Here is a 13,648-nt window from a genome sequence, read left to right as displayed (position 1 = left end):
TCAATAGTAAAAGATAGAATGTTTAAAAATAATTAAAAAAATGGTTATACTCACCTGCAGACAGCCGATCTCCTCAGCGGCGTCCGTTCCTATAGATGGTGTGTGTGTGCAGGACCTTCGATGACGTCGCGGTCACGTGAGCGGTCACATGAGCGGTCATGCGACCAATCACAAGACCGCGACGTCATCGCAGGTCCTTCACGCATACCATCTATAGGAATGGAAGCGGCAGCGTGCACCAGAGAGGCGGGAAGACTCCGGGGGCCATCAGAGGGTGAGTATATGACTATTTTTTATTTTAATTCTTTTTTTTTTACCAATTATATGGTGCCCAGTCCGTGGAGGAGAGTCTCCTCTCCTCCACCCTGGGTACCAACCGCACATGATCTGCTTACTTCCCGCATGGTGGGCATAGCCACATGCGGAAAGTAAGCAAATCAATGCATTCCTAGTTGTGCGGAATCCCCGCAATTCCGCAAATTTAATGAACATGTTGCTTTTTTTTCCGTGTGATGCGATTTTTTCGCGGAAAAAAATGCAACATTTGCACAAGAAATGCGGAATACACTGTAAATAATAGGAGGCATATGTAAGCGTTTTTTTCCGCGTTTTTAATCACGTTTTTTTAGCAAAAAATGCGAAAAATACTGAACGTGTGCACATGGCCTTAAGGTATGTTTAACCCCTTATCAAAATTGAGAAGGCATTCCCACAATATAACATGCAGATAATGGTGATCATGGGCACACAGATCACTGGCTTTGTAGTCAAGCTAATGAGCTGTCAGTCAAGCAGAAGAAAATGGCACTAAGTTGGGAATAATTCTGGGGCAGGGGGGCAGAGGCTCAGGAGGTGCTCCGATCATGCTCAGAGCACTTCAGCCTCATTTGCATTTTAAATAAAACAGCAATTTTTCAGTAAGGATTGCTTAAGTGGAGGAACAGATCCCCCTTAAGGTTTGTAGGAAACACGTGCCCACATAAGCAGTTTGGGGGGTACTGCACTGACAGATTCCCATTAAAAACAAGGGAAATTAATAACAGAGTATTTTGCTAAGATGCATAAACACAGAATGGGGCTCACAGAACATATTTGTACTGTACAGCCCCTTTATTTTTGTAGCTGATTGGTGTTCGCACACTATACATGCTCATAGATTGATAAACTGACAATAATGTGTCAATATAAATAAAAGTTAAATGATTAATGAAGCAGCATTGTACATTATGGTAAGTTACATGAGAATACACGTATATTTAATAGGTCAGTAAAAACCTACTTAAAAATAAATCTCACCTGTGAACACAAAGTTGCTTCTTCATGGAAATATCCTTTCATGAAGTCACAGTATTCCCTTGAAGTTATTTTACAGCTGGAGAAACAGGAAACAATTATTGATGTTGAGTTATAGAGTGTTTTATCGGTTTCCATTAGTGTAAATTTTACAGCAAAATCATGACGGGGCTAAAATGATAACATATCTGACAAATTACATATATATATATACAGCTCTGGCAAAAATTAAGAGACCACCACATCAAAACTCTGTCACGGCCAGCCCAATCTCCAGACCTGAACCCCATTGAAAACCTCTGGAATGTAATCAAGATGATGATGGATAGTCAAAAGCCATTCAAACAAAGAAGCACTGCTTACATTTTTGTGCCAGAAGCAGTGTGAAAGACTGGTGGAAAGCATGCCAAGACGCATGAAAGCTGTGATTAAAAATCATGGTTATTCCACAAAATATTGATTTCTGAACTCTTCCCGAGTTAAAACATTAGTATTATTGTTTCTAAATGATTATGAACTTGTTTTCTTTACATTATTTAAGGTCTGAAAGCACTGTTTGTTTGTTTTTTAATTTTGACCATTTTTCTTTGTCAGAAAAAAATAAAAAAATTTATTACTTGGAACTTCGGACTGTGCTGCTGTTTTTCATTGTTACATAGATATATCTCTCATATATTATGTAGCATAGTTGGAAAGAGTCTTGATTGGATACACCTGTAGGGTTTTGCTAAGAACCAGGAGAGGAAGTGTCAGTCTGATGGATGGAGCAGAGTCCAGTGTGCTGCTGGTGAGTGATCAGCTAAAATGTGAACTGTAGCTGAGAGAGATGGTGGAGTCTCTCTCCGAATGGAGACTGCGCTAAGCAGTCTGTTTGTGAAGGCTACAGAGGACCATGTGGAAGCTGCAGCTTGTTCAGTGTGAACGGTGCCTGGAGTTGAACACTTCAGTTTGGAGCTCAAAGCTGCTGGAGCTCAGGCTGAATGGGATACAGAGACTGGGTCCAGGCCTCTTCTGTGTATGAAGTGTTCTCCTAGAGAAAGGACTGTAATCTGTTCAGGTGAGCCTGCACTGACATATGTGATCATGATTAAATGCACAGGCCGTGTGCAGAGAACTGCAAGTATCAGAAGTTGCTATGGACAATAGCTGCTTTGTTTGAACAAGCTGGGGCTAGCTCAGCCGTGTATGAGTAGCCGTGGTCCATTCTGTTTAGTTAACGCCTGGACAAGGATAGGGATTTACATTTATGATTTTGTTGTTTTGTTGCTGGGTAACCTGTGGAAAGCAATAAAACTACACCTGTTTGACCCAAAATTGCATTGCTTGTGTGAACACTGCCTACGCCATAATGCCTAATGCCTTACAACTAGTGATGAGCGAGTGTACTCGTTGCTCGGATCGTCGCCGAATATTTGTAACTGCTCGGAGATTTAGTTTTTGTTGACGCAGCTGCATGATTTACGGCTGCTAGCCAGCCTGAGTACATGTGGGGGTTGCCTGGTTGCTAGGGAATCCCCACATGTAATCAAGCTGTCTAGCAGCTGAAAATCATGTAGCTGAGGCAAGGAAAACTAAATCTCCGAACAGTCATAAATACTCGGAGATCACCCGATAAACGAGTACACTCGCTCATCCCTACTTACAACCCAATTATTCCCTCCGGCTGTGTACGGTTAGCCTACCATGTACATGTTCTTTCTGACTAACTGGTACGCTTAATACAATAACATGCTTACTTTCCCTTTGTTCCAATACAGCAGGGCCTGCCTGTTATTTCACAATTCATGTGAAGATGGTTAGGATAGCTTCCATTTGTGCTGTTTGTACAGACCTGCAAACAACAATTATACAAATATTTACTACTCACGAGAATGTTTTTAAATTATTATTAAACCAACTTACAAATAAACCAAATAAGTATTCCCACACTGTAATGTAAAGAGCGTGTATTGGTAGCCTAAATAAATATTTTAACAATACAAATATTTTCATATATTTTTGTTTTAACTTCATTATATTATTTTACATATATAACACAGTTAGTTGATAGAAAAATAAAGTCAAGCTGTCATAGCTCACTGTTTTGCCACAACTACATTATACTGGGAAGAAGATGCAATTCACCTAAAGGCATCTGGTGATGTACTGTTTAGACAACAATGGTGGGGAGTCTATGTTCTTGCCGTGAACCACCAGTTATTTTGAAGACACTGACTTTCCATGAAGTGATTTTCCAGTGCTAGTAATCTCAGGTCCTTGACCCTAGTCTTATAATTACCATCTGCCATATTCATCTTTTATTGTCGCCCCTCCGGTTCCACAGAAACATCTTGTGACCTCAACTTCTGACTGATTTACTGAAGTCAGAAGTAACGAGGCTCTAATAGACTTACATTGAAAAGTGACCTCCAGCTCGCCCAGCAAACACTGGAGCAATCTGGCAGGTCACAGACTGCGGATGATCGAACGGAGCGGCGCTGATAGAATGTGAAGATATTCATGGGTAAGCATAATACTAGGGTCAAGGACCTTAGATTAGTAACACGACTGCAGTGCTGAAAAATATGCTGGAGTGGTGCCTTACAGGTATAATTGGCAGGGAACACTTGTTCCACAGTTCCTCCCCTTAACAGCATGGATGCCACTGTCTACTAAAGACACCACCCTGCTACAGATTGTACAGGCACAGAGAAGTGCCCATGAGATCAGCATGGCTAGTATTCTTGCCATGGAGATGCCTTCTGCAAGCATACTCATTGGAACCACAGCTGATGTCCATGTCCGGCACACAAACAGATTTTAAGAAATAGACAAATACCTACCGGCCACTTTGTGATGTCGTCTGGCCACTCATGAGGAGGAACAGAAGCCGGTTCAGCACAAAACCTACAAAACAAATTTATCATTTATGTATAATATGAAAAAATGAAGGAATTACAAAGCCTTTCCCACATCAATTCAACCCGAAATTAGGCAATGCAAGTGAGGTATGCAATTTTATTTTTGGCAAAATGCATAGCTGTCTGTATTCAAACATAGGCAACTCTATAGTTGGATATGTCTGCCAATTAAAGAACAACTAACATTTGTGGATAGGTGATAAATATCTGATTACTATCTGCTGAGACCCCCCATCACCACTCTGAACTCCCCATTTCTCCTCAATACATAACTACAGTAAATAGAAAAGGAGGTTCAGGACACTTGTTCTAGTGATCGCTCGCTCAGGGGTTTGAAGTGGCAGGGCCCCTACTGATCAGAGAATAATCACCTTTCCTGTGAATGAGTGATAATATACAAACTCATTTAGTTTCATCTTATGTTTGCAATGGAAAACAATGGATAATTACAAATATAGGTATGTCTCCATGTATACTCAACTGCAAAGCAAGATAAGAAATGTGCACATGAAGGAGTGCCACAGTGTATATGTAAAAATGGTACATTGTGAGTTGTCGGGTTACAACAGAGTTTAGTCTAGATTCGCATAGGCAGTGATCCAGCCTCATACCTGGGGTCCTGGCGACATACCGATCCATAATGTCTTTCACTTTTGTTTGCTAGCAGAGGGGTGCTTGAATGATATGGCCACTTTACCCACACAGCAAGAGTGGACTGAAAAACATGAGCAAAATAATCAAAGCATGAAAATTGATGGAGCTACTAATTTTCTGACATGTTACCCAAAAAATCACACAAAGTCAACCTAAAACATTGTAAGCATTTCTGTGGTATTAGCCTACTTTGGGGAAAGAAAGCATGCCCCATTTAATGGGAATGCAAATTACCATGAAAGCTGTTTAGCTAAAGTTGCAAAGGGGCCCAACAAATCTTGTCCATCAGAAGAAAGTTACCGCATTTTTCACCTGCGATGATTACAACAAATATTTTTTGTAGACCTGTGATTGGACTTAACATACCAAGTCTACAGCGTCCAACAGTGATTACACAATCCATTGCAAGGCGTCTGCACGGCTTTGAGCTTTGAACCAGAAGTCCAGCTACAGGTATTACAGTGACCTTATGCCACCACTCTCAAAGGCTATTATGATGCATTTTAAGATGGAAATGGAGGCTGTAATGGAAGTTTATCCTCAACAGGGATTAGTCCCGTTTTTGTCATGGTTGCACCTTTGTTTGGCTGGAAGCAATTTGAGCAATACCATAAAGAGCCCTTGATGATGAGGCTGGAAAGTGTCCCAAAAGCCAATTTTCAATACAACTATGCCAGGTTGCATGTTGTGACTGTGTGCTACTATGAGCAACTTGTATGAATTAATTGTGCTACTATGGCCTACAGCATCTATGGACATCTAGGACAACTTTGATCAGCAATTGCAAAGTGATCTGCCAGCAGTGGATCTTGATGATTTGCATGGTCAATTGCATTCGGCATAGCAGAATATTTGTCATACAACTATTAGGCAATGCATTGATCGTATGTCAGGGATTGTAAGTGCCTGTATTTCTGCCCATGGGGCTCATACGCAATACTAAATAAATTGATGTTCTGAAAATTTTATTTCCATTTTTTCATCATTTCTATTCAATACTATTGGCAGCACGGTGGCGTAGTGGTTAGCACAGCAGCCTTGCAGCGCTGGAGTCCTGGGTTCTAATCCCACCTTGGACAACATCTGCAAAGAGTTTGTATGTTCTCTTCGTATTTGCGTAGGTTTCCTCCCACATTCCAAAGGCATACTGATAGGGAATTTAGATTGTGAGCCCCATCGGGGACAGCGATGATAATGTGTGCAAAGTGCTGCGTAATATGTTAGTGCTATATAAAAATAAAGATTATTATTATTATTATTATTAATACTATGGTTTCGATTCATGAAAGCTTTCACCCTAGAATTCCGGTGTACATAAATTCAAGTACACATACATAATTTCATAAATGCAAATATACAGTACAGACCAGAAATTTGGACACACCTTCTCATTTAAAGATTTTCCTGTATTTTCATGACTATGAAAATTGTACATTCACACTGAAGGCATCAAAACTATGAATTAACACGTGGAATTATATACTTAACAAAAAAGTGTGCAACAACTGAAAATATATCTTATATTCTAGGTTCTTCAAAGTAGCCACCTTTTGCTTTGATGACTGCTTAGCACACTCTTGGCATTCTCTTGATGAGCTTCAAGAGGTAGTCACCGGGAATGGTTTTCACTTCACAGGTGTGCACTGTCAGGTTTAATAAGTGGGATTTCTTGTCTTATAAATGGTGTTGGGACCATCAGTTGTGTTGTGCAGAAGTCTGGTGGATACACAGCTGATAGTCCTACTGAATAGACTGTTAGATTTTGTATTATGGCAAGAAAAAAGCATATACCGTATTTTTCGGACCATAAGACGCACTTTTTTTCCTTCAAATTTGGGAGGAAAGCGTGGGTGCGTCCTATGGTCTGGATGTAACGTGGGGAGGGGGCAGCGGCGAGTGGGATGCACTGTGATCCCACTTACAGGAGGCAGAAAAATGTCCCAGCTGCCTGGCTGCAGCACTGGGGAAACCATGTGATCCCGATGATTAAAGTGCAGTGAATATTCATTAGCCGCTTCCCCGACCACCTGTCAGCGCTGAGCAGTGAGCGGGGAGCAGCAAATGAATACTCATTCACTTAAACAGGAACACACATGGTTTCCCCTGCGCTGGATTCCTGCAGCAGCTGGGGAGATCTGTGTGTCTGGTGGAGGAGGCAGCAGCAGGGGCCAGAGGGGACAAGATCGCTGCATACCTGCCTGGGCTGTGCTGGATGCTGAGGCATAAGGACCTGTGTGATGTCATGAAGTGGGTGGGCGGGAGCCTCACATGACAGCACAGAGCCCTCCCTCTTCTGATGTCATCACAGGTCCTTCAGACACCACACTAGAATCTGCAGGATTCCTCTTATGACCTGTGCAGTGGAAAGGCAACAAGAGGGAGGACTCTGTGCGGTCATGGGTTGCTCACAGCCTTAACAACTAAGAAATACTTTAAAGGTTAGTGAATACAACACACAATAAAGCACTCCACCACTCCTGTGGTGAACTATAACTCCCAGCATGTCATAGGATCTGCAGGACAGGCTGGGACTTATAGTTCCCCAAGGGGTTCTTAAGGCATCACTCCAGTATTATTTTTCAGTGCTGGAGTAGTGCTTTAAATATAAGCCCTGTGCCCCCATTCTTATACTCACCCTCCAGCGCCTTCATATAATACTTTACACCACACTGGTCCCGCAGCACCATCTTCTACCCGCAGCTTCCAACATAATAACATACAATTATATATAATAACAACACATATAATAGTATGTTATTAAATGTTTTACCATATTTTTTTGACTCAAATATTTTTTTTCATATTTTCCACCTCTAAAACCTGGGTGCGTCCTATACTCCGGTGTGTCTTATAGTCCGAAAAATACGGTAGTTTTCATCGCCTCAGTTGCATGATTTACGGCTTCCAGATACGCTGAATACATGTGGGAATTCCCTAACAAACAGGTATTCCTCACATGTATTCAGCGTATCTGGAAGCCGTAAATCATGCAACTGAGGCGATGATGTAAATCTCTGAGCAATAACAAATACTCGGAGGTCACCCGAGCAACGAGTACGCTTGCTCATCACTACCTATAACCTATTGCCAAAGTCCTAGAAAACAAGAATTATTATTATTATTATTATTATTATTATTATTAATAATAATAATTTAGCAGGAAATCAAGTACCCACATAGTTTTATATTTAGATAGTATAACTCATTTGTACATTACACATTAATATCCTAACAGTGAACATGGCAGTGTAATTCTTAAATACAATTTCATACCGAACACTCCTCTTCTGAAGTCTGAATACACCCAGATTTGTCATTTCTCACACAACACGCGGAGTGCCTTTCTTTCTCTCTTTTCATCTGAATTAAATTGTACACTTGCTGATCTTGTCTCATGCATGGTGAAAATTTTGCTCCAAGATGTATTAAATCTTCCTGGAAGAATTTACAAATCACAAACAAGGAAAGGTTATTCATACAATATATTTGATATATTTTAATTTCTTCCTAGAATAGCTTTCTTTTTAACAGAAAATCCCTTTCCATTTTACCATTCTCAGTCGCTTTTTCTCATAAGGAAGATCATCTGCCCCTTGTGAATATTGACAGCTGATACATTACATCCTATATGGCCATCACAACATGGCACAAGGAATCCCAGAACCTATTGGCACAATAGTAAATGTTCCAAGTGTATTTGCAAAATGACAAATGCAAACAAAAAAAGTACTGATGTTAAAAAAAAAAAAAGTAAAATGAAGACTCACAGACTAAAGGTACCTTCACACTAAGCGACTTTGCAGCGAGAACGACGACGATCCGTGATGTTGCAGTGTCCTGGTTAGCGATCTCATTGTGTTTGACACGCAGCAGCGATCTGGATCCGGCTGTGATATCGCTGGTCGGAGCTAGAAGTCCAGAACTTTATTTGGTCGCTAGATCACCCGCTGTCATCGCTGGATCGGTGTGTGTGACACCGATCCAGCGATGTGTTCACTTGTAACCAGGGTAAATATCGGGTTACTAAGCGCAGGGCCACGCTTAGTAACCCGATATTTACCCTGGTTACCATTGTAAAAGTAAAAAAAAAAACACTACATACTCACCTTCTGATGTCTGTCACGTCCCCCGCCGGCGGCTTCCCTGCACTGAATGTGTCAGCGCCCGGCCGGCCGTAAAGCAGAGCACAGCGGTGACGTCACCGCTGTTACTGCCGGCGCAGCTGACACATTCAGTGCAGGGAAGCTCTCGGCAGCAGCGCGTGCATTAGCAGCGCTCCTGCCGAAAGCAGTTTTAACCCTGTGGACGCCGGGGGACAAGACAGACATCAGAAGGTGAGTACGTAGTGGTTTTTTTTTACTTTTACAACGGTAACCAGGGTAAATATCGGGTTACTAAGCGCGGCCCTGCACTTAGTAACCCGATGTTTACCCTGGTTACCCGGGTGCTGCAGGAGGACTTCGGCATCGATGAAGACAGTTTCAACGATGCCGAAGTTGTTCCCCTGATCGTTGGTCGCTGGAGAGAGCTGTCTGTGTGACAGCTCCCCAGCGACCACACAACGACTTTCCAACGATCACGGCAAGGTCGTATCGCTGGTCGTGATCGTTGGTAAGTCGTTTAGTGTAACGGTACCATTAAAAGAACTAACTTGCATAAAAAAAACTCAGTCCTTGGACACAGAGAAGCTCAATGCTTTAGGCAGCAAGACAACATCAATAAGATGAACAAGACAAGACTGCCTCTTACTCGTCATCTCTAGTCTTCAAAATAGGAGGATATTACACATCTAATGCTTATTTCCGAGTAAAATTGCTGCCCATGTAAGATACGATGACCCAATATTTGCTTAATTTCAGACAGAGCCATTATCTTCAAGAACTCATGCCTGAAGTAAATTCTTAAAGGAAAAGTAGCTGCAAAAACATTATGTAAAAATTCGCAACAAATTATTAGTCAGTGGAGCAACTAGAAGTTTTTTCTTATGCATTTCATTATGCTGTTACCAGAATGATTATTGTTGGCTTGTCACACATCTATCGTGAACAAACTAAGATAAAGTAAAATACCGTAATCAATATTTACTGCATATTAAATATACAGTTAGGTCCAGAAATATTTGGGCAATGACAAGTTTTGGTATTTTAGCTGTTAACCAAAATATATTCAAGATATAGTTATACAATCAATATGGGCTTAAAGTGCAGATTCCCAGCTGAAACTTGAGAATATTCACCTCTTAATTGGAGTAAGGGTTTAGGAATTACAGCTCTTTAATATGTAGCTGCCTCTTTTTAAAGAGACCAAAAGTAATTGGATAACTATCTCAAAAGCTCTTTAATGAGCTATATGGGCTGTTCCCTTGTTAATCCATCATCAATAAAGCAGGTAAAAGATCTGGAGCGGATTACAGGTGTGGCACTTGCATTTGGAAACTCTTGCTGTGAACCCACAACATGTGATTAAAGGAGCAATCAATTGAAGTGAAAGAGTCCATTATTAGACTAAACAAAAATAAGAAACCCATAACAGAGATAACAGAAATGTTAAAAGTGGCCAAATCAACAGTTTTGTACATTCTGCAAAAAAAGATCACTGGTGAGTTGGGGAATTCAAAAAGGGCTGGACGTACACGGAAGACAACAGTGGTGGATGATTGCAGTATTGTATCCATGGTGAAGAGAAACTCTTCCACAACAAACTCTTCCACAACAACCACCTAAGTAAGGTATACTCATCAAGAAGTAGGTGTTTCAGTATCAAAGGCTACCATAAAGAGAAGACTTCATGAGAGCAAATACAGAGGGTTCACCACAAGGTGCAAACCATTAATCAGCCCTAAAAATAAAAAATAGAACGTCCAGTTTAGACTTTGCCTAAAAGCCAGCCCAATTCTGTACACAGATGAAACTAAAGTACCAAAATGATGGGAAGAAGAAAGTATGAAGAAGGCTTGGAACGGCTCATGATCCAAAGCACACCATATCCTCTGTAAAACATGATGGAGGCAGTGTAATTTCAAGGGTAAGCATGGCTTCCAATAGCACTGGGTCACTAGTGTTTATCAATAACGTGACTAAAGGCAGCAGCAGTCGCATGAATTCAGAAGTGTTCAGGGCTATACTTCCTGCTCATATTCAACCAAATACAAGGTTCATTGGACAGAGCTTAAAATTACAGATGGACGATGATCCAAAACATACTTTGAAAGCAACTCAGGATTTTTTTTAAGGCAAAGTAGTGGAATATTCTGCAATGGCCGAGACAATCACCAGATCTCAACCCCAGCAAGCATGCATTTCACATGTGTAACCCCTTAACGGCGACTTGTAAGCATTAAAACTATGGTCGTTAAGGGCCTTATTCCCTCATTGCCATTTTAAAATGGCAATTGGGAATAAGGGCATAAACCCCCCCCAGCTTTGAAAATTCTCCGGGGTTTCAGCTACCATGGGTAGGGGAGACCCTGGAGCACGCGATCAGTGCTGCTTTTTCCGGTCCCCGATAACGTGATTGCCGTTATTCAATGACCAACGACAATCATGTATAAAAATAATTTCTCTCTCTTCTGACATGATATACATGTATGAAGAGAGAGAAATGAGGTTCTCAAGTCCAACCCCGGTACCCCCACCATCCTCCAATCCCTCCTGCTGCATCCCTGGCCCTCCGCTAACTCTTCCCCCCCAAAAAAAATGGCAAGCGCAAGTGCAGTGCACCCGCCAAGATCTGCCAGCCAGCACCCGGCTACAGCGGGGATTTTTTCTATTGCTTTCTCTTGGTCACTGTGGTAGACCTTATCACAGTGATCAAAAGACAGTAATTAGTATGTCATACCCCTGTGTCATCCTTTTAGTCAAATTACATTTTTTATTTTATAATTTGTATTTATTTCATTCTTTGCCATTAGGAATGGGGTTAGGGTTGAGGTTAGGCTAAAGTTAGGGTTGAGGTTAGACTAGGGTTGGGGTTGGGCTAAGTTTTCTTTTTAAAGTTAATAAAAAAAAAATTAAGACATGATGACAAGTTCTCGCTACTCGAGCTTGCATCGGGGTCGCTCGAGCACCAGTGATACTTGGTGCATACCCGAGCACCCAGATGCAAACTCGAGTAGGGAGCACTGCGTTCAACACTAATGACGATTTATTCAATATGATGACCTAATGTCATCAAATTCTGTGTATTACCTTTAGGCTAAAAATCCTCACTATACCCCCAGATAAAATCCTTGAGGGGTGTAGTTTCCAAAATGGGGTCACTTGTGTGAGGTTTCCACTGTTTAGGCACATCAGGGACTCTCCAAAACGCGACATGACGTCCTCTGTCGAATCCAGCCATTTTTGCATTCAAAAAGTCAAATTGTGTTCCTTCCCTTCCGAGCCCTGACATATGTCCATATGTAATTTTCTCCTACATATGGGGTATCGGCACACTCAGGAGAAATTGCACAACAAATTTTAAGGTCCATTTTCTCCTGTTATCCTTGTGAACGTAAAAAATTTGGGGCTAAAGCAAAATTTTTGTGAAGAAATACAAAATGCTCATTCTTTTCCATCCACATTCTAATAATTCCTGTGAAGAACCTGTGTTAATAAACTTCTTGAATGCGGTTTTGAGGGGTGTAGTTTTTAGAATGGTGTCCCTTCGGGGTATTTTCTGTCATACAGACCCCTCAAAGTTACTTCAAATGTGATGTGGTCCCTAAAAAAAAATTGTTTTGTAAATTTTGTTGGAAAATTGAGAAATTGTTGGTCAACTTTTAATCCTTCTAACTTCCAAACTAGCAAAAATAAATTATGTTTCAAAAATTGTGCTGATGTAAAGTAGACATGTGGGAAATGTAATTTATTCATTATTTTGTGTGGTATAACTATCTGATTTAAGGGCAAAAAAAAAAAAAATTGTGAAAATTTTACACTAACATGAAGTACAATATGTCACGAGAAAACAATATCAGAATCAGTGGGATCCGTTGAAGCGTTACGGAGTCATTACCACAGAAAGTGACAGTGGTCAGATTTAAAAAATCTGGTCTGGACATTAGGGTCAAAATTAGCTCTGCCACTAAGAGGTTAAGACAAAACTTAAGACAGAAACATAGGCAACAACTGAAGTTGGCTGCAGTAAAAGCCTGGCAAAGCATCACAAAGGATGAAACACAACATTTGATGATGGACATAGCTCCCAGACTTCAGGCAGTCATTGCCTTCAAACGATTTTCTACAAAGTATTAAAAATGAACATTTTATTTCTGGCAAAGTTAATTTCTACAATTACTTTTGAGCCCCTGAAATATGGAGACTTTTTAGAAAAATGGTTGCACTTCCTAAACATTTCACAGGATATTTTTGTTCAACCCCTGTAATTAAACCTGAAAGTTCATACTATACGTGCATCTCAGTTGTTTCCTCTTAAATAAAAAAAAGTGTCATGCAGAGCGCAAATCATGAAGATTCAGTCACTGTCCAAATAGATCTGGACCTTATAGTATATATACGTATATACCTTCTACAGTCAAAAAGAATTACAAATAAAATTCTTCTACTAACACCTGAAATAGACGATCTCAGTTATCAAAGTCCAATGCCTACATTTTGTAATACAGATATGTCTCTTAATACTCTGGCATTTCTATGTTGAGCTGCAATAACATGCAAGAGAACAGTTTTCTGTACTTTTAGTATAGTAGGAGTAACTAGATAGTATTGTTCTAAGAGGTTTGCAGGGTTCTGATCCGATGGCTGCAAACTCTAGTAAGAATATCATAGCTTTGTAGCTTTTTTTCCAGAAAACTGCAGCAT

General features: G+C 40.6%; 1 protein-coding gene across 3 annotated transcripts in view; it reads right to left on the bottom strand.

Annotated features, from left to right (window-relative positions):
• The window catches only part of RHBDF1 (rhomboid 5 homolog 1), a 270,222-nt gene that overhangs the window by 8,003 nt on the left and 248,571 nt on the right, over positions 1-13,648 (bottom strand). For all 3 annotated transcript variants that reach the window (XM_077275324.1, XM_077275323.1, XM_077275325.1), the window contains 5 exons: positions 8,121-8,282; positions 4,805-4,908; positions 4,116-4,179; positions 3,030-3,124; positions 1,297-1,372 (listed from right to left, as the gene is read on the bottom strand). In XM_077275324.1, coding sequence (XP_077131439.1) covers positions 1,297-1,372; positions 3,030-3,124; positions 4,116-4,179; positions 4,805-4,908; positions 8,121-8,282 — 501 coding nt within the window. The remainder of the gene's footprint in view (positions 1-1,296; positions 1,373-3,029; positions 3,125-4,115; positions 4,180-4,804; positions 4,909-8,120; positions 8,283-13,648) is intronic.

Source organism: Ranitomeya variabilis, chromosome 7, assembly GCF_051348905.1.
Source record: "Ranitomeya variabilis isolate aRanVar5 chromosome 7, aRanVar5.hap1, whole genome shotgun sequence".
Taxonomy (NCBI): domain Eukaryota; kingdom Metazoa; phylum Chordata; class Amphibia; order Anura; family Dendrobatidae; genus Ranitomeya; species Ranitomeya variabilis.
Note: the sequence above shows the minus strand (reverse complement) of the source record. Positions and strands in the feature narration are given on the sequence as shown.